At 34.0% G+C, this 24624-nt stretch overlaps 2 protein-coding genes across 3 annotated transcripts; one reads left to right on the plus strand and one right to left on the minus strand.

The window, feature by feature from the left end:
• Positions 1 to 979: 979 nt before the first annotated feature.
• Positions 980 to 6022, minus strand: LOC18438405 (Tetratricopeptide repeat (TPR)-like superfamily protein). The gene is made up of 2 exons (XM_006848589.4): positions 4113 to 6022; positions 980 to 1817 (listed from the first exon to the last, which is right to left on the minus strand). Exons 1-2 carry the CDS (start codon positions 5410 to 5412, stop codon positions 1330 to 1332), a joined length of 1788 nt encoding a protein of 595 aa, XP_006848652.3. The 5' UTR covers positions 5413 to 6022; the 3' UTR covers positions 980 to 1329.
• Positions 6023 to 8239: 2217 nt separating this feature from the next.
• LOC18438407 (GroES-like zinc-binding dehydrogenase family protein) lies at positions 8240 to 21079 on the plus strand. 2 transcript variants are annotated; one of them, XM_006848591.4, is made up of 10 exons: positions 8240 to 8643; positions 8996 to 9132; positions 11357 to 11403; positions 11491 to 11813; positions 12520 to 12602; positions 12724 to 12799; positions 12889 to 12950; positions 13923 to 14018; positions 14115 to 14276; positions 20635 to 21079. In XM_006848591.4, exons 1-10 carry the CDS (start codon positions 8604 to 8606, stop codon positions 20767 to 20769), a joined length of 1161 nt encoding a protein of 386 aa, XP_006848654.1. In that variant the 5' UTR covers positions 8240 to 8603; the 3' UTR covers positions 20770 to 21079. The 2 variants fall into 2 exon arrangements, with proteins under 2 accessions (XP_006848654.1, XP_088702957.1); XM_088846831.1 differs by having other exon boundaries at positions 8326 to 8422.
• Positions 21080 to 24624: the final 3545 nt, after the last annotated feature.

Below are 24624 nucleotides of genomic sequence, written 5' to 3' on the forward strand. Positions count from 1 at the left end.
AACTAATTCTTGGCAGGATAACTACAAAATGATACACAATCTTCTCCAAACTTGAAATTATTCATTCAGATTTTCTTTAAAATGAATATTTAAATCTACAGTTTTTGTTCACTTGACAGATGTTGCACTTGAATACTTCTTGGAAGCTGCAAAGGAGGAATTTATGGTTGGATGCATAGATCAAGCACTGTGGCATCCAGATTGTTGTAGTAACAGAGTGGCAAACTTTTTTTTTTTTTTTTGGGGGGTGGGGGCGTGAAATCTTTCTTTTATTGATGAAACCAAATGTTGGAGTTCGGTAATATTGAGAAATTTGATAGAATTTCAACCAGTTGTTAAATTTTGATATAGAAGGCTACTTCCCTTCGGATAACTCATTTAGATTTTTATTTTGTTTTGCTGTTGGGAGAAGGGGAGCTTTAAGAACATGTCATTTATGAATGCTACTTAATGATATTATTGAGATTTTTAGACTCAGTTGTTACAAATCAAATTTCCACTCAGGCAACAAACACGATTTTAGTTATGGGAATTGGTATGTCGACCAAAATAAAATGGCTGTGAGCATGTGTAAATAAATATGAGCAGGACATTGAATAAGTCCAAGACAACACTTTATGTGCATACATATGAACTCTGCAAAATGCACTCTGTAAAGCACAGCTCGCATTCTTATGTATAATCAATGAAAACCAACAAATGAGATGGCATCAATATAGATGGTGTATACAAACATGTCATACAAAAATGTTTCTTCCATGTAAGAAAAGAAGAGTAGACTTGATGGTACATGAAATTGGAGAGGCACCTCAGAAATTGTAGACTTTTTCATGTACGGTTCTGGCATCCATCATTGATCTTCCAGTTTAAAATCTGCCGCAATTTCACGTGGTCCACTAGAAGAAGTGCACCGCCACTTAGGACTTAAAACAAACATCAAGTCGTTACAGAGTAATATAATAGCTATAAATAAATGTTCAATATCAAAGAATGGTAAATTATTATTCGAAAAGAATGAGTGAACATGGAATTAATTGGAAACTAAAAAAAATGTCAGCGCATCCAACATACAACATTTGAGCCTGCACATTTGTAAACTGAAATTTCTTGTTGGTAAAAGGTTATACCTCTTAGCTTATGAGAAATATGCCGATAGATGCCCCAAGTTTGATCATTGGGGCCTGAATTTTAAGGAATGAACAATCAAAAAAAAAAAAGCCCAAATCACAGATCTCCAAGCAACAGCTGACAATCTAGATTTCATATGCCATTCTGAAAATTTTGGTCATTTCAAAGGTCACAGTACCTATTGGACGAAGTCCTTCCAGTTTATAAAGCCAATGTATTTTCCATATTAAACTTAGAATGCCTCAACAACTTGCAAACATTCTTAGCGACCAAGCCCTTTGCAGTAGCATAATCCCAGAACCGCTCCAATTTACTATCTTCACCAGCATGAGAATCCCCAAGAGATTTGTAAATTTTAGCGGTTATGTTAAGACCTTTCTTGGCCATGTCATTCAATAACTCAGAGGCCATTATAGGCTTCCCTGCATCTAAGTATGCATAGGCCATATTGGCAAAAGTAAGAGTACAACCAGGTAAACCATTACTTTGCATCTGAATAAATGCCTTCTGTGCAAAATCCACCATGCCTTTCTTGCAAAATCTTCGGATAAGCGCTCTATAAACAGATATATCAGCACCAAGTCCTCTCTTAGCAAGCTCCAAAGGAATCCTAAGAGCTGCCTCTTCATTTCTCTGGTTGCAATAACCATCAACAAGCCACGCGTAAGTGCTATAACTTGGGCAGAAACCTGCATCCAATTATTCAAGGAAACAAACAATAAGCACCAGTAATTTGGCTGATGGTTTTACTGTATTTGGTTCAGAACAAGCATGAATGGAGAGAACTAAATTGTAAACGGGAAGTATGAAATTCAATGACTATGGAAAACCATCCTCCGTTGTCCTCATAGTCCTATAATGATGGAGGGAGAGTGAGTGAGAAACACCAGAACAGAACAGACCCAATTGATGGGTCCCAATCTCTGCTAAACATCATGTCACCCCTCTGATGGATGGCCATGACCCAATGCCCAGTGCTTTACCCGTGGTGTGTTTTCTAAAGTATACATTCCCCAAAGGTAAAATAAAAGTTTTACGTACATAGAGAACTGCAAGAAATAAAGAATTCAATAATAAAAACTATTCCTAGTGATTTTGACTATTTTCCTTTTCGTATTCCTCGGCAGTTGTTTGTGAGATTAGTTCCTGTATTTTCAGGATTCATGTTGAGTTTTGACAAAATTTGACGTTGGCTGCCTAACTAATACAACCCAGCCTTTTTACCTGGGGATGGGACGGGTTAAGATAAAGTTTAAGGTCATCACCCTTCTTAGACCTTGAAATTAGTTCCTCAGATTTTGAAACCAAAAATAGCTCAGAGAATGGAGATCCTTATTAGCTATTGACATGTTCATAATATATTAAAAAACCTTCAAGATTAATTAATTATTAGTATTATTCTAAATCAGATAAACACAAAAATGATGGGTTGCATTGGGGGAGCTCTACTATCAAGAAAAAGAAAATGTTCTGTAAACCACTGAAGGGGGTAGTTCAATCATTTACACAATGTCCAGAAATTTGGAGTAATAGGATCTATTACTCCAGTACAGAGGTACTGAAAGAATCCAACTATAGAGATTTTTCAAGAAATCTGATTTTGCTCTTCCACCTCTCATAAAATCATGCGATGAGATTACAGAAGACAACATTTGATAGAGAAACCCGTAGAGAAAGGGAGTAGTGGACAAAGTACGCAATTAACTATTCATTTTGTACAGGAATTTGTTAGAACTCAAGTCTGTGGCATATTCATACGCATTTAGACACCAGCTTGGTTGGTTAGAAGCCTAGAATAATTTTAGTGTTAGGATTGAGAGACCTAGAGCAGCGGCTTTGTGGAAAGAAAGGTGAAAGAGTAAAAGAACTTCCAGTGTTGGTCTGTTGACTAACTATGAGATGCAAGGGATGGTGGAAGTTAAAAATAAGATATGTAAATAAATTTAAAGAAATCAGCCATCATAATTCTCATGTGACTATTTCTTGTGAACGTAGGGGGGGTTGAGAAACTCAAAACCTAGAAGTTCACAACTTCATTCATTGAGTACCAGGTAAATATATTTTGATCTGTCTTTTGTGGTAGTTGCGTAATACATAGAAAATGCTGGTGTGGCTCCTTCCTATCTTAATGAGCCAGGTCAGAGCGGATATGCCCCATAATTCAATTTGCACATGTACAGCTTGGGACATGCCACATAAATGCAAGTCAAAATTGGAGGTGGCAGAGTATCGGTTCATCTGATTAGCAAGCAATGCAATGTTTAGTATTCAGTATAAAAATTTTTGTACAGCAAGTGTGTTTACTAAGAAAAGGGATTATATTATACACTAGATAAGATAAATTTGCAGACATGATCGTGAACATAAGAACAAATTGAGAAATAACTCTAAATTCTCAACTCTAATAATAACATAAAAATATTTGGGAAAATTTGAGTGGAAAACCTAGATTACATAAATAAATAAATACCATTCTTTCTTTAAATTGCCACAAGGAACTGATGACAAAACAAATCACCCCTGAATACATATATTACACTGATCCACATATATACTTGATCTCAAATATTGAGTATCTATCTGATACCGGATTAAGCCAAACAAATAGTGACGCAAGAACGTAATGCATAACTACTTTTATTTCCAACTGTTTAACTGTAGAGCAGGGTTGTCGCATCGCTTTGGAAATTAAGAGATGAAAGGGGAAAAAAAAATATATTGATAATCCAACTAAAGATAAATAGAAAATGGAATTCTGTATGCAATGCTAAACCATGAGAAAGAATAACCTTTTGATTTTAGCATAAAAGTTCCTCTGCAGCAAGTTTGTTAAGAAAAGGATATATATAGGATACATTAAATAAGATGAGTTTGCATCCCAAACATAAGGACAAACTGAGACAAGACCCAGTAAATCAGATAATTGAATGTTTGATGAACTATCATGCTTCCAGATTGTCGAAACAATGAAATAAGAAGCAAACCTGCATTGAGCATCTCAAAGAGGACCTCGGCCGCCTCACTGATTTCTTGGGTCTTGCAAAACCCACGAATCAAAGCTTTATAAGTGAACTGGTCTAGTTTGAGTCCTCCTTCCAACATCATATTTCTGATCTTCCAAGCAAACACCATGTCCCCTCTCTTGCAATAGGCATTGATCAAAGTATTGCAGGTCACATTATCAGGTTCAATCTTCCTCTCTCTCATCTCATCCAAGAGCAAATTAGCAGCTCTCATTTTCCCCTCCTCACAAAGCTTACGAATGATCGAATTATATGTAGCCACCCCAGGAAAAATCCCCTTAGCCTCCATCTCATGTCTCAGTCTAAAAGCCTCAGAAACATCATTAACCCTACAATAACCATTAATCAATGTCGTGTATGTGATGTGATTAGGCTTTGTATCTCTCATTTCCTTAAAAAGCTTCCAAGCCTCTCTCATTCGACCTTCCCGACAATATCCATGAATCAATACATTATAAGTCACTATATCAGGCCTTATACCTTCTCTCTCCATCCTATCTTGAATACAAAAAGCTTCATAATGCATGCCCTTTTTGCAAAACAAAGCGATAAGAGTATTGTAAGAGAAGAGGTCTAAAGGAACCCTTCTTTCATCCATGTCTTTTACAAGTTTCTCAGCTTTCTCTACATCACCAGAAATGTAACAAGCATGGATCATTGCATTGTAAACATGGGTATTGAACATAATTCCAATTTCCACCATTCTTTCATGAATTTTCCATAGAGTGGCTGTTAATTTTTCTTTTGCAAGTGCACTTAACAGAGAGGTGCAAGCATGGAGATGGGGTTTAAAACCATGGATATTCATCTGGTTAAATATCTGGATTGCGTCTTGGGTCATCTTAGATTGGGCATAATAGATGATTAACCAGCTCAAAACCTCAGAATTTGAAATGGCGTCGCTGCAACTATTTAGAAGTGCATTTAGAACAGATGGAGAAGACAAAAATTCCCTAAACATTATCCTTTTAACCAAGGATTGTGCAATATTGTACTGTTTGTTCTTGGTGAGAATATGAATCATGGTCCAGTATGGTTGGACTGAGTGTTTATAATTTGGAATGGACTCTACCCATTTGAAGAAACTCCATGAAGCCAAAGAATCAGAAGATAGATTTGACAATATGGAATTCACCATAGTGTTTGTAAACCTAGAAGTAATATTGGGTCTTGTCAGAACATGGAATTGTCCCTTCAAGATGATCCCACAAACCTTTCTGATAAAATCAGTTTCTTGTTTATGTGCCATCAATCCCGCCATTAAAGCAAAGAAAAACCTCTCAGGGTAAGAAATCACATGACCATTCTAAGGCCAATAATTACACGGCAGTTTTAGACTTGGCTGTCATTCTGGAAAATGCAGATACAGGCAAAATATTGAGATTGGTAGTGTATACTGTATATTCCGATGAAGATTGGTGAGAGAAAGAAGTTGAGCAACCATTCTTGAATGAGAAACGAAACATCAGCTTTAGCTGCAGTGAGAGGGACGGTCTCTGAAACTCTGCACTTCAGTCGACAAATGGGAAAGAGAAGCTGGGCATCCATCACAATGACATAAATAAGTTCAGAGAGAAAAAATAATTTGGACAACCATTATAGTGATAAAATAAATATAAGCTTCCACTTATTCGGTAGTCGTTGCAATGAAAAAATAACAGAGAGAGACATGAATTTGGGCAACCATTCAACTGGTGGCATAAAAGCGCTTACGTAGATATGGAATTGAAAAACCATTAGAGTGATAAAATAGAAGGATTTAGAGGGAGAAACCAAGAAAAAAAGGGTAAATAATAGAGAAGCCAATATAGCGATAAAGACATGTAAGTGATGAAGGCCATTTTTAAAACATTATATGAAGATTTAAGTACACAAGAGAGTGTCAAGACCATTTATCTTAGGGTGCGGTTTCTATAAGGTTGCAACCTTAATCAATTCAATTCAGGCGCACATCCAAATTTTATCATATGTAATTTTGTTGTAAATTTTTTTTAAAATTATTTTAAAATCCATTTTCATATTTAATTAGAAAATTTTATATTCCAAAAATAATTAAAATCAAGTAAATCTATAGATATATGAAAATCTTGAAAATAGACAGACTAGATAATGTGTTGCAAGATGCACTATTTATAGGACTCGAAAACTTTTTTTTTTTTTTTTCATATTCATACATCTTGACATCGAGATATCAATTAGACGGTTTTTCAACGTTAAAAGAAACTTTTCGATAGATTTTTGAGGTGCATCCGTGATTCTACATTTTAAAGTTACAACCTTATATAAACTTTTACTTTTATCTTTTGTACATCAGTTCACAATCATTATAGTCCCTTAAATTTAAAAATGGGTGGTTGTAACTTGTAAGAGTGTCATTAGATAGATACAAAATTATAAGAAAACAACTCTCAAATTTTGTAATTTACCCCATGAATCCAATTTGTCATCTAACAAGTGGAAATGATTGTGACATACATGTACAAACGATAAATATCTCTTTGTAAACCATCCTTAAAAAAATCATATCAAAATAATATTATTGTGAATTGGTACAAAATTTAGAGGATATTTTTAAGAATAATTCATCAAAATGCACCAACTAGATCTACCATTTAACATTTACTTATTTTTTATCTAATTTTAAAAATCATATCAAAATAATATTATTGTGAATTGGAATAGATGAAAACTAAATGCTAAATAATTGATAAATCATGTGTATTTTGATTGAGGGATTGTATATTATGAGGCCATTTACCGTTGTTACAATGAGGTCACAATTTGTACTATCTATTATATGTCAAATTTGATAGCTTGGGGTGTGATACAAAGTTTAAGATTTTTTTTTAAACTTTGAGTGCAGTCAATGACACACTCATAACCACTCGATTTAATAATTGGAAAAAATCTATAGAAGGTTTGACACCTTAAAATGTAGAATTAAGGTGCACCTCTAAAATATTTTGAAAAGGTTGTTTTGATATTGGAAAACCATTTAATTTATAATTTTGACATTGAGATATATGAATAACTAATTGATTATTATCAAACAAAAAAAGTCGATTACGAGTTCTTCAACACCTAGATCTTGCCTTCTAAAAATTGGGCGTTCCTCGTTAATTATCAGGATTCTTTTTCCAAGCACATAGAACATGGTGAAAGTTTTATCTTTTGATGTTGATTATTGCCTTCAAAGGCTATGTTCTTAAAATGCATGTCTAACATGATCCTTTGGGAGCATAATTTACTTATACTCTATCAACCAGAAGACCCACCAGGGAGATTTTGTCACTATGAAATTTTAGGAACCACTCAATAATTATTAGATGATTATTTTCAAGAAAACAAATTAAAGTTTGCATTTGTTAACCATTAGATCTCACCATCTAAAAATTGGTTGGTCTATATCCAATCTTGATATATTTTTATTTTCAAGTGCATGGATGGTACAATTAGTTGTGGTTAATCAGTAGGGCTGATGGCGTTACATCCCCAAACCTTAGAGGCCTAAAATTATTTCTAGGCGGAGTTTTACTTGAGGAGTAAATGGACATTCTACTCTCGAGAGATATAATATGTTTTGGTATTCTTAAAATTTTGGGCACCAAAAAAGTGAACAAAGCTACGTTGCATCAGTTAAAAGACTTACTTAGGAAGATTTTGTTTAACTTGAAAATTTGAGAACCACTTAAGAATTAGTAGATGATTATTCTAAAAAAAAAATTTGAAAATTGAGTTCTCTAACATTTAGATCTCACCGTTTAAAACTTCGACGATATTTATTCAATCCCAAGACATCATTTTATTTTTAAAGTGCATAGAAAGTACAATAATGAATTATTTTCTTCAGGTTAATATCTGGGTTGAAAAGGCTGCATCTCCAAATTTTGGGGTCGTAAAATTATTTGTAAAGACATTATGCTCATGCGGAGTAGAACATCTATTGGCCAAATTATTTGATGTACAAAAATGAACAGTATCATCCTGCCGGAGCAGCATATCTTTTTTGTGGTGGGCGGACACAAAAAATTTCCCCTGGGATTTCACTTGGCCGAAATTTCAAAGACTCACAGTGAATTTGCCTCCTCCTGGAAAAAAATTTAACGCAGCAAACCGTAGCCTTTCCCTCGTCGGCGTATCCATGTATGTTTTACAGTCATTTTCACTCTCACACTACAACATGGACATTTTTTCGCTCTAAAACAAATACAGTTCTTCGCTCCTAAACATGATCAGTTTCTCACTCTAAAACATGAACAATAGTTACGATGGTGAGGACGTCGTTGAAGAATTTCAGCTTCACCTACCACCACTTCCTACCCCCATTTTTATTTATATAAACGCTTCCTCTCCCATTATTTGAACTCCAGCCCCTCTCTCTCTCTCTCTCTCTCTCTCTCTCTCTCTCTCTCTCTCTCTCTCTCTCTCTCTCTCTCTCTCGCTCGCTCGCTCATGGCTTCCACCAAAGTCCCTCAGGTCATTACCTGCAAAGGTACAGACAGTTCTTCAACGTCTGCTCCTTTGTGACCCTAATTCACCTGCGTTCTTCACCTGCCTATGATTTCTCATCAATCTGAGTATTATTTGCTCCTCAGTCGTTGTTTATTAACAATCTGCTACGTTCTTTACCTTGTTAATTGTTATTATTCCTTAGCGATCCGAGTTTAAAGCAATGCTATCTCTATCTGTTCTGGTTTGTCTTTGCTCATCAATTAGGGCACAGAAATGACATTCTCCATTTATCCTAGTTATTTCTTTCTTGCATCTTTCTATGGACTCATGTTGATCTGTTGTTGTTGCGTGCATTTCTATAACCGAGTTTCTTTTTTTGACCTTTGCTTTAGCTGCTGTTGCTTGGGGGCCAGGTGAGCCTCTGGTTATTGAGGAGGTTGAGGTTGATCCTCCAAAGCCTTATGAAGTTAGGATCAATGTTATGTGCACATCTCTTTGTCGAAGTGATATTACGCAGTGGGAGTCTAAGGTAAGTAGGTAACTGTTACTTGACCACAATTCAAATCTTTAAGCTAAGCTAATTTTTTCCTTTTTTTTGTTTTATGTTTCATAATCGTGATACTTTTTTCTTGGTTTTGGCTAATTTTGTTAGATCCTCTGTAATTTCCATGTTTAGGCCATTTGCAAATTCGATTAGCTAGCGCAATTTATGCATGAGAGGCTTTTCCCTGTACACAAGCAATGTGTCTCTTAACTGATTGACCATTGACATTAGAGTTCGTGCTTGTTTGTACCGGTAGAGTTTGTGGATCGTCTATTTTAGCTTCCAGTGACATGGTACACTGTCTCTCTTGCTCTCTTTCCTGACTTAATTTATAGTCCGACTTAAAGCCTTTGCGTGAATTTGAATTTACAGTATTTGGATAATTTTGTAGTCAGTAATTAAAGCCTTTTCTTGAATTCCTTCATAGTAATTGGCAGTGTACAGAATATCGACTCAGCCAAGGTCCTCGGCTGTAACTCAACTGAGTTAGGTATAAATATTTTAAAACAGGAAAAGTTAAAAGGATTAATAGAAGCATAGGAGACTAAATAAGATGAAAAAAAGCTATAAAAGATGGATTATTGAAAAAGTGGATTTATACCTTGAATATTCATAAATTTTGTTTTAAAAAAGGGAAAAATATGAAAGTTCCCAAATGATCTTAAAAACTAACAAACTATTTTAAAGAAATATTTCTAACCATTATGCTAGTGTTTTCTTTTCTCTTTTTTTTCTTTTTCTTTTAAATTTTTTCATTTTTATACATTTTTTTTAGCATTTATTTGTTGTACACCTAACTAGCCAGGAACTCGCCGCCCATAGGGCAAGGCTAAGTTACTCAGACTCGGCTGAGTCCTGTCACACTGGTATGGTGCTCTTATGATAAAATTCATCATAACATAATGCAGTGTTCTAAAATGCGGGATGCGGCTCAATCTATTGGGGGGCCGATGCAGCGATGCGGCTCGATACGGTCAAAATGTTGGTGCATCACCCCAATACAGTCGATAAATATGACTTTTTAAAAAAATCTAAAAAAATAGGTTAATACATAGAAAAAAATATGGGGGTGATTTATGTGATAATTTAATTTGTTCATTAACTCCAAAAGTATCAGCTGTTGGGGATTTTGTATTCTCTATCCTTTGATAGATCATAGAAGACATTAGAAAGTAGAAACTAGAAACTTGAAACTAGCTTCATAAATTATTCAACACCATAATAACAAACTTGCGACAACAATCTTTAAAGTTACAAGATACAAACTAAAAGTCCATGAAAATTAAAAAGTCCAAAAGTCAAGACAAATCATCATTTCTCAAGTCTTGAGATTGTGAAGAAGACATTGCCCCAAAAAATAATTTACTGTAGCAAGAAAAAAAAAAAGTTTTGAAGCAAATATTGATTTCTTTTCAGCCCTTGAAACCCTCGATTAGTTATCAAAACTTCATTAAAACTCCTCAAATCAATGCCCAAAAAAAACAAATCAACAACCAAAGATCAACCAAGACAAAAATCTAAGAATTTCAAAAAAAATAAATTTCCACCACTTTTTTTTTTTATCAAAATGAAGTAAAGGCCACGGATGTGGCTGTTTTTGGCAGTTTGGAGGGTTTAATACTCTACCAAATCCTTTCCCTCCTTTTTTGGGGCTTAGAAAGTCGAAAATACTCCTTCTCGAGTGACTTTTTTTCCCATCACTCGCTGGCCGCATGTGCACCCTATGCGGGCTAAGTGGGATGTGGCGGCCTCATGCAATGCGGTTGCCAACACATTATGCGGCGATGCATTTCGGGAGCATTGGGTGTCAAAAAGCGAGCTGCATTGTTGCTTTTCAAAGATTTGGCAGTCAAGAAGATGAATTCTTTGGTTGTTATATGAGTGATTTATTTCTTTCGTTTTTCCTTTCATATTTGGCTTTCATTTGGTATTTGAAAACTTCTTAAGAAAGGAATGGTTATTTGTATTTTGAAATAAAATGATTGATCACTGTCTTTTGTGAGTTGCCTGCAGTATGAAACTTCAGCGTTATCTTGTCAATCTTCTATTATCTTTTAAAATCATAAATATATGGATCATTTGGAATAATAAAGGCGCATGTTTTATGATTTTTATTTACGCTTCATACTGTCAAATGTGATATTTAGTTTGTTAGCCCTGTAATATGCACAGCATTTTGAGGTTTATGATCCTCATGCTTATCTTGCAGGTAACAGCTCACTTGTTTCCTCGTATATTCGGACATGAAGCAGCAGGGTTTGTTCTATATCCCTTGTCCTTCATCAAAAAACCCTCTTCCTGAAATAATTACTTGTACACTGATTTCTTACAATGGGTTGACAGAGTCATTGAAAGCATCGGAGAAGGTGTTGTTGGTCTCAAAGAGGGCGATCATGTGCTCACTGTTTTCACTGGGGAATGTACAGCATGCAAGCATTGTGTTTCTGGTAAAAGTAACATGTGCCAGCTCTTGGGATTAGAAAGGAAAGGTGTCATGCATAGTGATCAGAAGACTCGTTTCTCAATCAAAGGGAAGCCTATTTATCATTACTGTGCCGTATCAAGTTTTAGCGAGTACACTGTTGTTCACTCTGGTTGTGCTGTTAAAATCGACCCACTTGCTCCTATGGAAAAAGTATGTCTTCTTAGCTGTGGAGTCTCTGCAGGTAATTCTTGGAGAGAGTATCTTTATCACACTGCTATTAGCTGCTTCATGTTTTTCCTTCTACTATCTCTCATTTTCTCCATGATGATTTTCCTTATGAAGATACGAGCAACTTGAAATTTGACCAATTGGGTTTATCACAGAGTTGGTATTCTTGCTCTTTTGTCCCCGTGTTTTTTCTTTCGTAGCATGATCTCAATGTTCAACGAATGCTGCATTTCCCACAGCCTCATCATTCAACAATTCATTTGCTCAAGAATTGATTGAAATTTCATTCCAACCATCTGAATATTTTTATCTTACAATATTGTATTAATAACTTTGTTGCGATGAAGTAACACCATTTTGCCACCTGTACTGTTCATGATAATCATCATCATATTGGACGTCAGATCATCTGGAAGTTACATATGTTTTTGCAGGATCAACAATGGTCTTTATTAATGAATTGGTATGCATAGCTGATTACCCATTAATTAAAGACAGCAGATTGATGGCCACAAAAAAATTATTTTTTCAAAACTGCCCTTAATTTCTATACATTACACATGCTTGTCAATTAAAACAGAAATACAAAATTGTGTCCTTTGTTTGGCTCATTGTGCCTTTATGTGTCTCTTGTTTACTTTTTGCTGATAATTAAAATGTTCGTGAGTTGAACTCTCACTTGGAACCTGTATAATTCATTATCGGCTTCATCATATTAGGTCTTGGGGCAGTTTGGAAAGTCGCTGATATTTCTAAAGGATCAACTGTGGCCATATTTGGCCTAGGAACCGTAGGTCTCTCTGTAAGTATGAGAAATTTTTGGAATCATTTATTTCTATTATTACATCTTTTCTGAAAATGCAGGAGTCCCAAACATTTATTTCTATTAGTGTTGATGAATCATATGCTCTTTTGATGATTAGGTAGCTCAAGGTGCCAAATTACGAGGGGCATCTCAAATAATTGGAGTGGATACTAATCCTGAAAAGAATGAAAAAGGTGGACTCAAATTTGATTTTTGGTATTTATGTTGTATCCCCTGTGTATATGGACCTAAAAGTTATTAAATGTGTCATCTTATTCGGCAGGAAAATTGTTTGGAGTGACAAATTTTATCAATCCAAATGAGTGCAAGGAGCCAGTACAGCAGGTAGGCTTTCCCCTGCAAATCCGAGTTTGGATTTCTCAATCTTCTCTCTCTATTCTTGTTGCGTGGGATTTGAAGGGTCATTAGTGATAGAGTGAGGAAGGGGATTGAAGTTGTCAAAAAAGTTATGAAGACCAGTCATGGAACCCGGTGGGTGCTTAGTTGAGAAGAGTTTAGAGGGGAGCAGTAGAGGAAATAAAATTGAGTTGATGGAAGCCTATTGTAAGCACTGATGCTTCCCAATAATGTTGACTATCTATCTGCAGCACAAATTTGATGAAATTTACTTACAAAATTAGTTCAATGCACTCAGGGAGACTAATCAGGGATGAGTTTGGCAACGTTTAGAAGGTGTTCTAAGGTTTGATGGGATAATTGACCGTTGAGGGTGCTTAGGCGTGGGCATTTGCCTCAATACCTTTATACCTTCTTAATTGTATATACAATAAATTTCCATGCCCCTTTCCTTCTGCCATTTAGTTAAGGAAGGTGATATCTCTTTAGGTATGACACATAGAGTATGGGCTACCTGTGCAGCCTATTTCTTGTCGAGATGGAATGGCATATTGGAGGAGATTCTCATTCTTTCAAGCTCGTTGGGCATCTTACATGAGCTACTTCTTAGAGTAGCTAATGTAGACACAAATCCCCTGACCCCTGTCTATTGTGAGAAGGGGTCAGGGGATTTGTGTTAGAATATTTTAGTAGTTGATTTTTTAGAGTAGCTAATTCTAACATTTTTTAGCGTAAATCTTGTATACCTACACTATTTCACTGATTATCAATAGAAATATTCTAAAATATTCTATAGACTATTTTTTAATAATTATTGTTTCAAAAAAAATTAAATTTTTAGAAACAAATACCACCAATGGCTTTTGTGCTGTCAACTGGGAACTCCCTTGTTATTAGACATCATAAAGCAGCTTTACATCTCTAGTTTGGGGTAACTAAACCTTTCATGTAAATTTTCAGGTTATAAAGAGTATTACAGGTGGGGGTGTGGACTTCTCTTTCGAGTGTGTCGGTGATACCGACATTACAAATGCTGCGTTGCAGTCTTCTTGTGATGTAACTTGTTATCCCTCTGTGCTCTATATTCAACATTGCAATTTAACCTTTTTAAATAATATTTCTATGATTTGATTTCTCTATTTGTTGGCTCAGGGGTGGGGTTTAACTGTAACCCTTGGAGTTCCCAAAACAAAACCTGAGATTTCAGCTCACTATGGATTGCTTCTTTCTGGGAGGACTTTGAAGGGTTCCCTCTTTGGTGGATTGAAACCGAAGTCTGATCTGCCTTCGATAGTGGAAATGTACCTAAGAAAGGTAAAGATTTTCATGCCTTCTTTATGTTATTCCTTTATATAAAAATATAAAACAAGACCACACTGCATACAATCCGTAGCCTGAATCAGGTCCGACAAACTCGGCCGAGTCTCTCATAGACTTGATGAAATCCAACAAAAATAATAATAAAACGTTAGGAATCAGCCAGACTTGGTCACCTGGGTTTGGTTCCGGACTCAGCAGTCTGCAAGTCTGAATCGCACTCGCTAAGTTTTGATTCATTAATCTTTGTTTTGAAGCATGGCATTTGGCGGTTAAGGACTATTTTTGTCCTTAATTCCATAGCAAGGATAAGTCTCCATATTTTATAAATAAGATCATTCCAATCAGTGGGTTAAGGATCAGAACTAGAAAAGTTGCTTGGCTGATCGTTTCTAGTTTAACCACTGATCCCATGAGGCTTCCATGGGGGTATCAAGTTGACACCATACATTTAGAAAACAAAACATAAAAATAAAAAAATGAAAATTTGCAAATAATCTTCTACAATTAAATATCCAAGAAAAGAAGAAAAAACAAAGAGATCATTGCGCATGGTTTGAGATAAAATAGTTTTTTAACGGAGGTGCACAGGGAGGCCTCCTATGACATTTCGACTAGTACACCTTGTCTGAAATTAGGGGTGGCAATGGGCCCGGACCCAGGTCGGGTCCTAGTAGAGGTCCAAAAATTGGACCCGGTAGGTCAGGTCTGGGTCCAAAACTTGTACCCAAACACTATTCGAGTCTAGGTCCACGTGGACCGAACCCAAATAGTGTTAAATAGTGTTATGATCTAAATAATACTTAAAATATAATATTTAAGTAAGGGAAAAGTTTATATAGAGCCAAGGCTCTAAACAATTAAATTATAGCCCACTCAAAAATTTCATTAGAAGGGGTTGTTTTGATGCCCAAATATCCTCAAATTGATCATCAAGATGCATGGACATGAGAAAAAAATGGATTCAAGTTTTAAAAATACTGCATTTTGTAACGCATTTTTGGACCGTTAATTTTCAAGATTTTCAAGTTTTCATATATCTGCTCGATACATTATTTTTTAAGCTTTAAATTTTATAATTAAAGATGAAAATATATTTTAAGACTATCACAAAGATTTCTAGTATTGAAACCATATTTCTCGACACTACTTGAAGATACGCCTTACTTTGATTGTTTAGAGCCTCAGGTCTATATAACTTGCACCTTTTAAATAAATATAACTATATAGTTGTAGTTACAATATTTAAATAAATACATGTATATATTCCATATAACATTTAAATATATTTAAATTTAACTATATAGTTCTAGTTATAATATTTAAATAAATACATGTATATATTGAATATAACATTTAAATGTATTGAAATTTATGTAATTTTTTATTTTGGGTTGGGTATAGTCAGGTTCGAGTCCGGCCAGATCTGGACTCGACTCGACCCATTGCCACCCCTATCTGAAATCAAAGTAATAGAAATTCCAAAAAAAAAAAAATAGAAGTTCCAGAAAGCCTAATATCCTAAAATCTTGAGGATGTCGGGTTTCAGGTAAAAAACATCTATGTAAAGGAAGAAATTTATTTGTCAAAAAAAAAAGAAAAAAAAAGAAAAAAAAAAGAAGAAATTTCTTTCCGAGTAACTAGATCTACACCGTCTAGTTACAATGGACGTGCTAATCACACCAAAGATCCCTTGTCTCAATTTTCAGGTGCAATTTACACAGTTTAATTACATTGGACCGTTCGTATTTTAGGGCCCACACCTGTTAGAGCTTCTACCAAAACCACATCCAGGAAATTAAGAGAAGAAAATCACCCCGTAAACTGACTTCATAATCCTGAATGGGTTGTGGGAAGAAGCGGTTGTTTTTGCATATTACCATGTCATTTACAAAAAAAATTATATGCTCCCTCAGAAATATGAAATATATTTGGCGAATTTATCAAAATATCCATAATAGATTAATTATTTAACATTCTTTGCAACTATTCGAAGACAAGATCATGTGTTGCGTTTTTATAGGTATTTTGAAATTAAATCAAAAGATATGAGTAATGTGTTAAAATTGTTCGTCTTCAATAAGTAATACGATAAATTTCCTTACATCTCGCCTCAAGTAAAACTCTAGCTAGGAGCAGTTTTAAGACCCCAAAATATGGGATGTAACCTCCCCTAGCAACCAACCAAGCACGTATGTTTCTATGAGGTTGCAACCTTCAACAATCCAATTAAGGTGCACCTCCAAATTTTATCAGCATGTAATTTAAGTGTAAAACATTATTAGGATTATCTGAAAATCTATTTTTATATTTAATTATAAAATTTTAAACTTCAAAAATGATTAAAATGAAGTAGATCTATAAACATATGAAAATCTTGAAAATGGACGGTCTAAATAATGTTTTGCAAGATGTATTTATTCCGGTACCCAAATTTTATTTTATTTTTCATATTCATACATCTCGATATCAAGATGATCAATTAGAAGGTTTTTTAACATTAAAACAACATTTTATGATGGATTTTTGAGGCTACATTTTAAGGTTGTAACCTTATAGAACTTTTTCCAAAGAATAATGTCCTTTGTACTAAATAACGACGATTAAAAGTTATTTGGATTGTTAAATCAAATTGTTTAGGAAATCAATATCCTTTTATTCTCGCTTTTTCTTTTTAAATATTATTACGGTGATTCTAAGGTGGGATATCAAAAAATTATAATTTTGATGTGAGAAAACCCCGAAATTGACCATCTCCACTATCATGGATATGAGGGGGGAAAAAAAATTCCAAGCCCCAAAAATAAGGGAAAAGTATGCTCATTCCCTTTTTGGTGGACTTCATCCCCCCTTAAACTCTTGGTCCACATGATACCAGGGGAAGCCCCAACTTTTAATAATAGAACACTAAACTTCCTTTCTCATATTTTTACTATTCAAATTATTTTTCTAACACTATTCATTGTTCTATTCCTACCTTTAACCCATGTTTCAAAATATATCCCAAATCTATTATCCAAATTACCTTTATGACATTATTCTTTGTTCTATTCCTACCTTTAACCATGTTCCAAAATATATCCAAAATCTATAACCGATTGAAACTCCTCACTCTCTCTCTACCCCTTTTTCCTCTCTCCATCTCTACTTGCCAAGTCGCCGCACTATAGATAGGGGAACGATTTCATGCGGTTGTATAGTAGTATAATGCAACTATATTCAAAAACCATGTTGACGACATTTGTTTGACACAAATTTTTAAATGAACACTCTTTTCATTCTGAAGAACAATCACAAAAAAAAAAAAAAATTGAAAAAATGCTCTAGAAAGTTTTCATTATGGCCCAATTAATATAAGGCATCTATTTTATTGAGATGGTTAGATATAGTCCTCAGAAGGAATTTTTTTATTCCCAAAATATTTATATAGTGTTATCATCATTAGATTAATAATTCTAAAAAAAAAAAGTGATTTTGAATTTGTTGAGGCCTAGATCTTGAAATTCACCAAATGGATGGTCGAGATTCATTGTTGGATGGATACTAATTTTGACTATATCTAGGACGCAAACTGAATTTTTTTTTTCTGTAGGATTGATTATGAGGATGAAGAGAATGTATGTGCAAAATTTGGGGTCATACAAATGCTAAAAATATGGTTTTCTAGCGGTGTGATTGCATTATACTACTATACAATCATTGCAGTAAATCATTTCTCATAAGGATACGGGAAATGATCTAATGCAACAGTTGTACAGTAGTATAATACAACCATCTTCAAAACCATGTTAGAGACATTTGTTTGACAATTTTTAAATGTACACTCTTTTCATTCTAAAGAGCAATCACAAAATTTTTTTTTTGAAAAAATGCTCTAGAAAGTTTTCATTATAGCCCAATTAATATAAACTTTCTATTTTATTGAGATGGCTAGATATAGTCCTCAAAAAGATTTTTTTATTTCCAAAATTTTTATATAGCATTATCATCATTAGATTAATAATGCTAAAAAAAAAAAATATGATTTTGAAATTATAACTTACCTCAAAAATTTCACTAGTAGAAGTTGTTTTGATGCCCAAATATCCTCAAATTGATCATCTCGACATCAAGATGCATGGACATGATAAAAAAATGGATTTCAAGTTTTGAAAATAGTGTATTTTGTAATGCATTTTTGGACCGTTAATTTTCAAGATTTTCAAGTTTTCATAGATCTATCGATCTACACTATTTTTTAAGCTTTAAACTTTATGAATAAAGATAAAAATATATTTTAAGGCTATCACAATAATTTTCAATATTGAAACCATAATCTCGATACTATTTGATGGTAGGCTCTAATTTGATTGTTTAGAACCTAGGTTCTATACAAACTGCACCCTTTCCCATATATATATATAGAAAAAACTGGGATTAGCCCACTAGTTCATATAAACATATGAGTTCAACGGTCCGGATTGAATCTGGGCCAATCTGACTGTCATAGATATCCATTAGTATTTAAATTTTAATTCTTTTTTCTATAAATCCAAATCACTTGAAATTTTAGGTATGTATTTTTCTTATCAAGACACACTTAATAAAAATATAAAAAAAATCATTCGTAAAAAATAAAATGATCAAAATACCCTCAAAACTTTTGGGGGGTATTTTGGTAAATTTATTTTATGTAAAATATTTTTTTTGATATTTTTCCAAGATTCATCTATTTTTTATGAACACACGTCTAAAATTTTAAATGATTTGGATTTGTAGAAAAAAAATTAAAATTCAAATGTTGACAAACAGTTATGACCGTCAGATCGGTCCAGATCCAATCTGAACCATTGGACATATAAATATGAGCCAGTGAGCTAATCCCATCTTTAATATATATATATATATATATATATATATATATATATATATATATATATATATATATATATATATATATCCTGTGACCCACTCCCTCCCCTCTTCTCTCTTTCCCAGCAAGTTCACATACTCCCTATATCCCTTCTTTATTTGCTTTGGGTATCCCATTCTTCAAGCTCTCGCTCTCTCTCCTTGAATAGATACAGGGGTAACTGTTTAGGTACGTAGAGATAGAGAGGGCAAAGAGGTAGACAGCGCGAGGGGATTCAACAAGTTATGGGTTGTGGATGCGTTTTGAATATATGGTTTAAAGGTAGGAATAGAATAAAAAATAAGGGTTTAATATCCTATTATTAAAAGGATCAGGGGGGCCATGGTTTTTTGTGGATCCAAGGGTGCATTAGGGATGAAAGTCCACTAGAGCGGATGAGCGTTCTTTTCCTTAAAAATAATCTATATTGTAATATAGAAAAGTCTTCCCACCACTTATAAGTGAAAAATGGATAGTGATTTTGTCTATTCTCATTACCGTCTAAAATTCATCGCATAAACACGATTGTTTGGTAGTAATTTGTTTTTCATTTTTTTTATGCAAATCAAAATGATATGAAATTTAGAGTGTCTGTGCATCTTAGTGAGGCGCACTTAATAAAAATATAAAAAAAATAATTTGAGAAAAACAAATTGATTAAAATACCCTTAAAACTTTTTGGGGGTATTTTGATCAATTTATATCATGTAAAATATTTTTTTGATATTTTTCGTAGATTTGCCTATTTTTAATTAACGTACACTCAAAATTTTAGATTATTCTTATTTGTAAAAAAAATAAAAAATAAAACACTACTAGACAATCGTGACCGTGCGATGTATTTTTGACCCGTGATGAGGGTAGGCGAAATCACTATTCATCTTTGCCTATAGGCTTTTTGTAGTATTTTCTATTATAATATTATAACATATTATCTAGACAATCCATTTTAAGTGTTAATGGATCCACCAGATTTGTATTGTTTTTTAAACTATAAATTTTATAATCAATGTGGGAAATGATTTTAGAGCCGTTATAGGGATTTTCCGTACTTAATAAGTATTTTTTGAACAAGGTTTTGGGATGAGGCTTAACTTTTTCCATAAGGCCTACGCCTTATATTTATACTTGTCATTATCTCCTTCTTTCAATAAACCATTTTGGTTTTTGGTTTTGCAACTGTATGCAACAAGATTGTCACCTTGCACACAAAGCTCACAAAACAAGATGTAAAATTGGATGTTGGGGTGTGTCGCTTTTACACACAAAATCTGAAAAAAATCTTTCACAAACTTTGAACGTGGTTACAAGTACAAACCTAGCTATCTGATTTCACGTATGACTGTTACAAGTATTTGTGATCTTTTTGTAAACATTCTATACTTCCCATTCCCTTTGGTTTTTGAGTGTTGTGTTCATTCCTTGTGCATTGGTTGTATATCTGTTTTAACTCACGTAGTGCAGGAAATCCTGATTGATGAGTACATCACGCATAATTTGAAGTTGGAAGATATTAACGAGGCCTTCGACCTGATGAAAGAAGGGAAGTGTTTGCGCTGTGTCATCCATATTGCAAAACAAGATCAGACTATTATGTGAGCAATGCAATGGGAGAGAGTATTGATTGCTTTTGAAGGGATTAGAAAGAGGGGAGATCGGAATAATGGCTCTTTTGAATGAAAAGACAGAGAGAGACCGTCTGTTTTGAAGTTGTCCCCAACTGGGTTGTTGCTCCAAACGTCAAGGAACAGATTGTTGTGACTGGAGCACCAGAGAAAAAGGGAGAGGACTGATTGCTGCTATGGTGCAATCGTCCTTCACCATGGTTGTCGTCACCACAAAGAAGGAAGACTGAATTACGTACAGACAAAAAAAACTGAAGTATGAAATGAATCAATTTGGGTTAAAATTACAGGCCGTTCAACTTGAGGTTTTTTATTTGCTCCAAAATTGCCCATCGGTGTGATGGTATCTTCGGACCACATTTTAATTATTACTATTTTTGAGTTTTTTCGATAGTATGACTGTATTCAGCCGGTCTGATGTTAGCATCATCGGACCGCCTTCTGTGGTGCACTTCAAAGTGGTCTGAGGTTGCATCCATAGACCGCAAAGTCTGACTTTGTTAAGCATTCAGAGGCGGCGCCCATCCTCGGACGGCCTACTCTGGTGCTCTTTAAGGTGGTCTGAGTTTGGCATCCTCGGACTGCATTAGCTCATTGTTTGCAAGATGATGCCAACCTCGGACTACCTTTTGGATTGGGCATTGTCCCTCATACTACGATACCGAAATAAATAAATAAAAAAAATGATAAGAGAATGGCATCCTCGGATCAAAGGGTAATTTTGAAAAAAAAAAATGAAACATGGGTTGACCGACCTTCCGCATAATTTTCACCCAAAATCTACTCATTTCATTTTTATATATATATATATATATATATATCCATACGTAAATTACTCAAGACGGAAATGAATTGTTCCTTGATGCATTGCTCTGATTTTCCCTTGGACGTTATACTGACAGAGAAACATCCACCCCCCCTGATCCATAGCAACAAACGTTTTATAGGACCTTCTTTGACAGGATCAAAATCACCTTTGATTCTATGTAAAACAATCCTATTAGTAGCGGTGTTTTGAAGGCTCAGAAGTCGCTCTTTCAGTCAGAGTATATTGGAGGACTTTGAGTCCTTAGAATCATTATCCTTGCAAACGACAATGAATGAACGAAATGTGTGGATCCTATCCTATGCTAATTCCATCTCTATGATGGATTTTTGAAAGGAGAATTAATTGCTTAGGATATTTAATATAGAGCAAAATGACATTTAATTACTTAGGATATGTGTTAGATCCTTTTAAAAAAAATTAATAGTAAATGTGTGTTAGATCCTAATTTCATCTCTAAGATGGATTTGTGAACGGAGAATTAACACCTCATTCATACTTTCACCAAACAAAATCCACAAAAGTATAAAGAATAAGTCAATCCTAATATTTCCAAGTGTGATTTCTTGAAAAATCATATAACGAAGGATATCGTTAAAAGCTTGGGAGATATTGAGAGGCTGAAGGAGCCAAACCTTGACAAATGATGCACGACTTCTCTGGTTAATAATAGGAACATCACATTCCAACCATCCCATACTTGTTACTTTTCAAGATCTTTTTTTAGATAAAGAAAATAGGAATCCCTAATAATGGATTCGTCCACTTAATCGGGCTATAATTTAAGAGATTGTATATCATGAGACCATTTACTTTTGATTATAGGGAGGTCGCAACTACCGATAACTTTCGGAGGTGAAACTTGATCACTTGGGTATCATAAAATTCAATATTTTTTTTTTTGAATTTTGAGCCTAGTTAATGCAACAAATAAAGTTGTCATATTTTACATCAAATGGTCAAGATTAATTATGACCTAAATATTCTTACTGTATAATTTTCTATAAATAAAAAAAAATTCATAAAAATACACTTATGTGATTAATATTTAATATTTTACCCATACCTATTGAATTAATTTCAAAATACCCAAAAAACCGCATGATTTTGGCTTGGAACAGTAGTAAAAAGAGAAAAGTGTAAAACAATTTAAATTTGAGGTGTATTTTGATACAGATTTCTAAAAATAAGAAATAAAGCCTAAAAATTTACGCATCACAAGAAAAAAAAATAACACTTTATTTTTACCCAAAATTTTTATCTTATATCTAACAATCTAACAATCAACTAATGCTGCGTAAGGGGCCGTTTGGGTACCTGAAAATATATTACATGACAATAGATTATAAGGAAATATGACATTTCCACCTTACACTTTAATAATAAGTACATGAAAAAGATTAGCCGAGATTACCCAAGGTAATATTTGAGAAATCTTCCACGTACTTTTCTCTGCCCTATCCCGCTTAAAAAAATGCTAACCGGCCATTTTTCTCTTAAGAACTTACCAAAGCGACGCTACTGCCCTAGAGCCATAATAACCGGTTTGTATACGTGGTCACTCCTTCTCTAAACCTGCCTCCTCTAAGCGCACCCCTCTCTCTTGAGCCCTAATAAGAGCCCTAACAACTAAGTGATTTGGATAGGTGGTCTCTCGCTCAGCACACCCCCTCTTGAGCCACGGGTTTGTATAAGATACTCTCTCCCTCTTTAAGCCCACGCCCTCGTGAGCCACGGATTTGCATGAGATACTCTCTCCCTCTTTAAGCTTATACTCTCTCTCTTGAGCCCTAATAACTGGTATCCATAAAGTCCTGACTCTCTTGAACCCTAATAATTAATATACATAAGGTCCTCCTTCTCTCTTAACTAGTTATTTTGGTGTGGATAAACACTATATCTTTAAAATTTACTGTAATTATCAAATCTTCTAATTTATTAATCAAACTTTTTCTCATTTTGTAACTTTTACTAATCAAATCTCTTCCCAGTTTTTAACTTGCACCATAAATATTTTGAATTTGGTATCATAAATTTATTGCTTATTTGAAATTTGAAAGACTTCAATAAAAAATTAATAAAGATAAGGCTATCATAATAAAAATATGTTATTCCAACCATATTATTCCAATGACTTACTATCTTGAAACCAAATCTAATATTAGAAAACATGTGATTCCATGTAAGTACCAAAGACATACAAAATAAGTTATTATTAAAAAATATTTTTGGAATGATGATGATGTTATTATTAGAAAATTTTGTTGGAATGGTGTGATGATGACTTTAATTCTGTATTCCAATGAAATTTTGTGACAAAAAAAAAGAAATGATAGTTTATAGGCAAGTGCTGATAAAATATTGGTAATGCATTTTCCATATTTCTTCCAAACATAGCCAAATGGTAACTATGTATTCCCTAAATTACATCTAAATACTACTCAAATAATAACAATTCATTTAGATGTAATATATTAAGTAGTAATATATTATACAATTAATATACTTACGAATAATATATTTCCAGTTACCCAAACAGCCCTTCAATATTTATATACTCGAAATGTTATAGTTTTACTCGAAAAAGTGATAACATCAGCTTAAGCGTACACGAAGAAAGTTCCGTAGTGCGTATGCCGCGTAAACCAAAGAAGCCCAAGTCAACACCTACTTCTTGCCCTAAATTTTTGTTAAGCAGCTACTACTTCTGTCACACCATCCAATACTTGTTGGAAATGTTTTCGACCCTAGATCGTTCGGGTTTTTTTGTGTAATAAAAAACCAATTATCTTGACTACCACAATAATAATGATTTTAAATAAAAAATAAATTTAAACGTTAATTTTGAAATTCATTGACATGAAAGACATTATCTTAACTACCACAACCTTGAAATTCATTGACATGAAAAAAAATGGATTTCTAATATTAAAAATAGTTCATCTTCTAACACATTTTCCAAATCACCCATTTTCAAGTGTTTATAGGTCTGTTTGATCGTCA

This window comes from Amborella trichopoda, chromosome 9 (assembly GCF_054954075.1).
Source record: "Amborella trichopoda isolate Santa Cruz 75 chromosome 9, AtrichopodaSantaCruz75HAP2 v2.0, whole genome shotgun sequence".
NCBI classification, from domain to species: domain Eukaryota; kingdom Viridiplantae; phylum Streptophyta; class Magnoliopsida; order Amborellales; family Amborellaceae; genus Amborella; species Amborella trichopoda.

Excerpts from the sequence above, each read along its gene's own strand:
- LOC18438405 (XM_006848589.4), bottom strand. The coding sequence starts at position 5,412 with ATGGCGGGATTGATGGCACATAAACAAGAAACTGATTTTATCAGAAAG. Across the intron at positions 1,818-4,112 it reads CTTTGAGATGCTCAATGCAG|GTTTCTGCCCAAGTTATAGC; the intron begins GTTTGCTTCTTA and ends AATTGGATGCAG.
- LOC18438407 (XM_006848591.4), top strand. The coding sequence starts at position 8,604 with ATGGCTTCCACCAAAGTCCCTCAGGTCATTACCTGCAAAG. Across the intron at positions 9,133-11,356 it reads TTACGCAGTGGGAGTCTAAG|GTAACAGCTCACTTGTTTCC; the intron begins GTAAGTAGGTAA and ends CTTATCTTGCAG. Across the intron at positions 12,603-12,723 it reads TAGGAACCGTAGGTCTCTCT|GTAGCTCAAGGTGCCAAATT; the intron begins GTAAGTATGAGA and ends TTTGATGATTAG.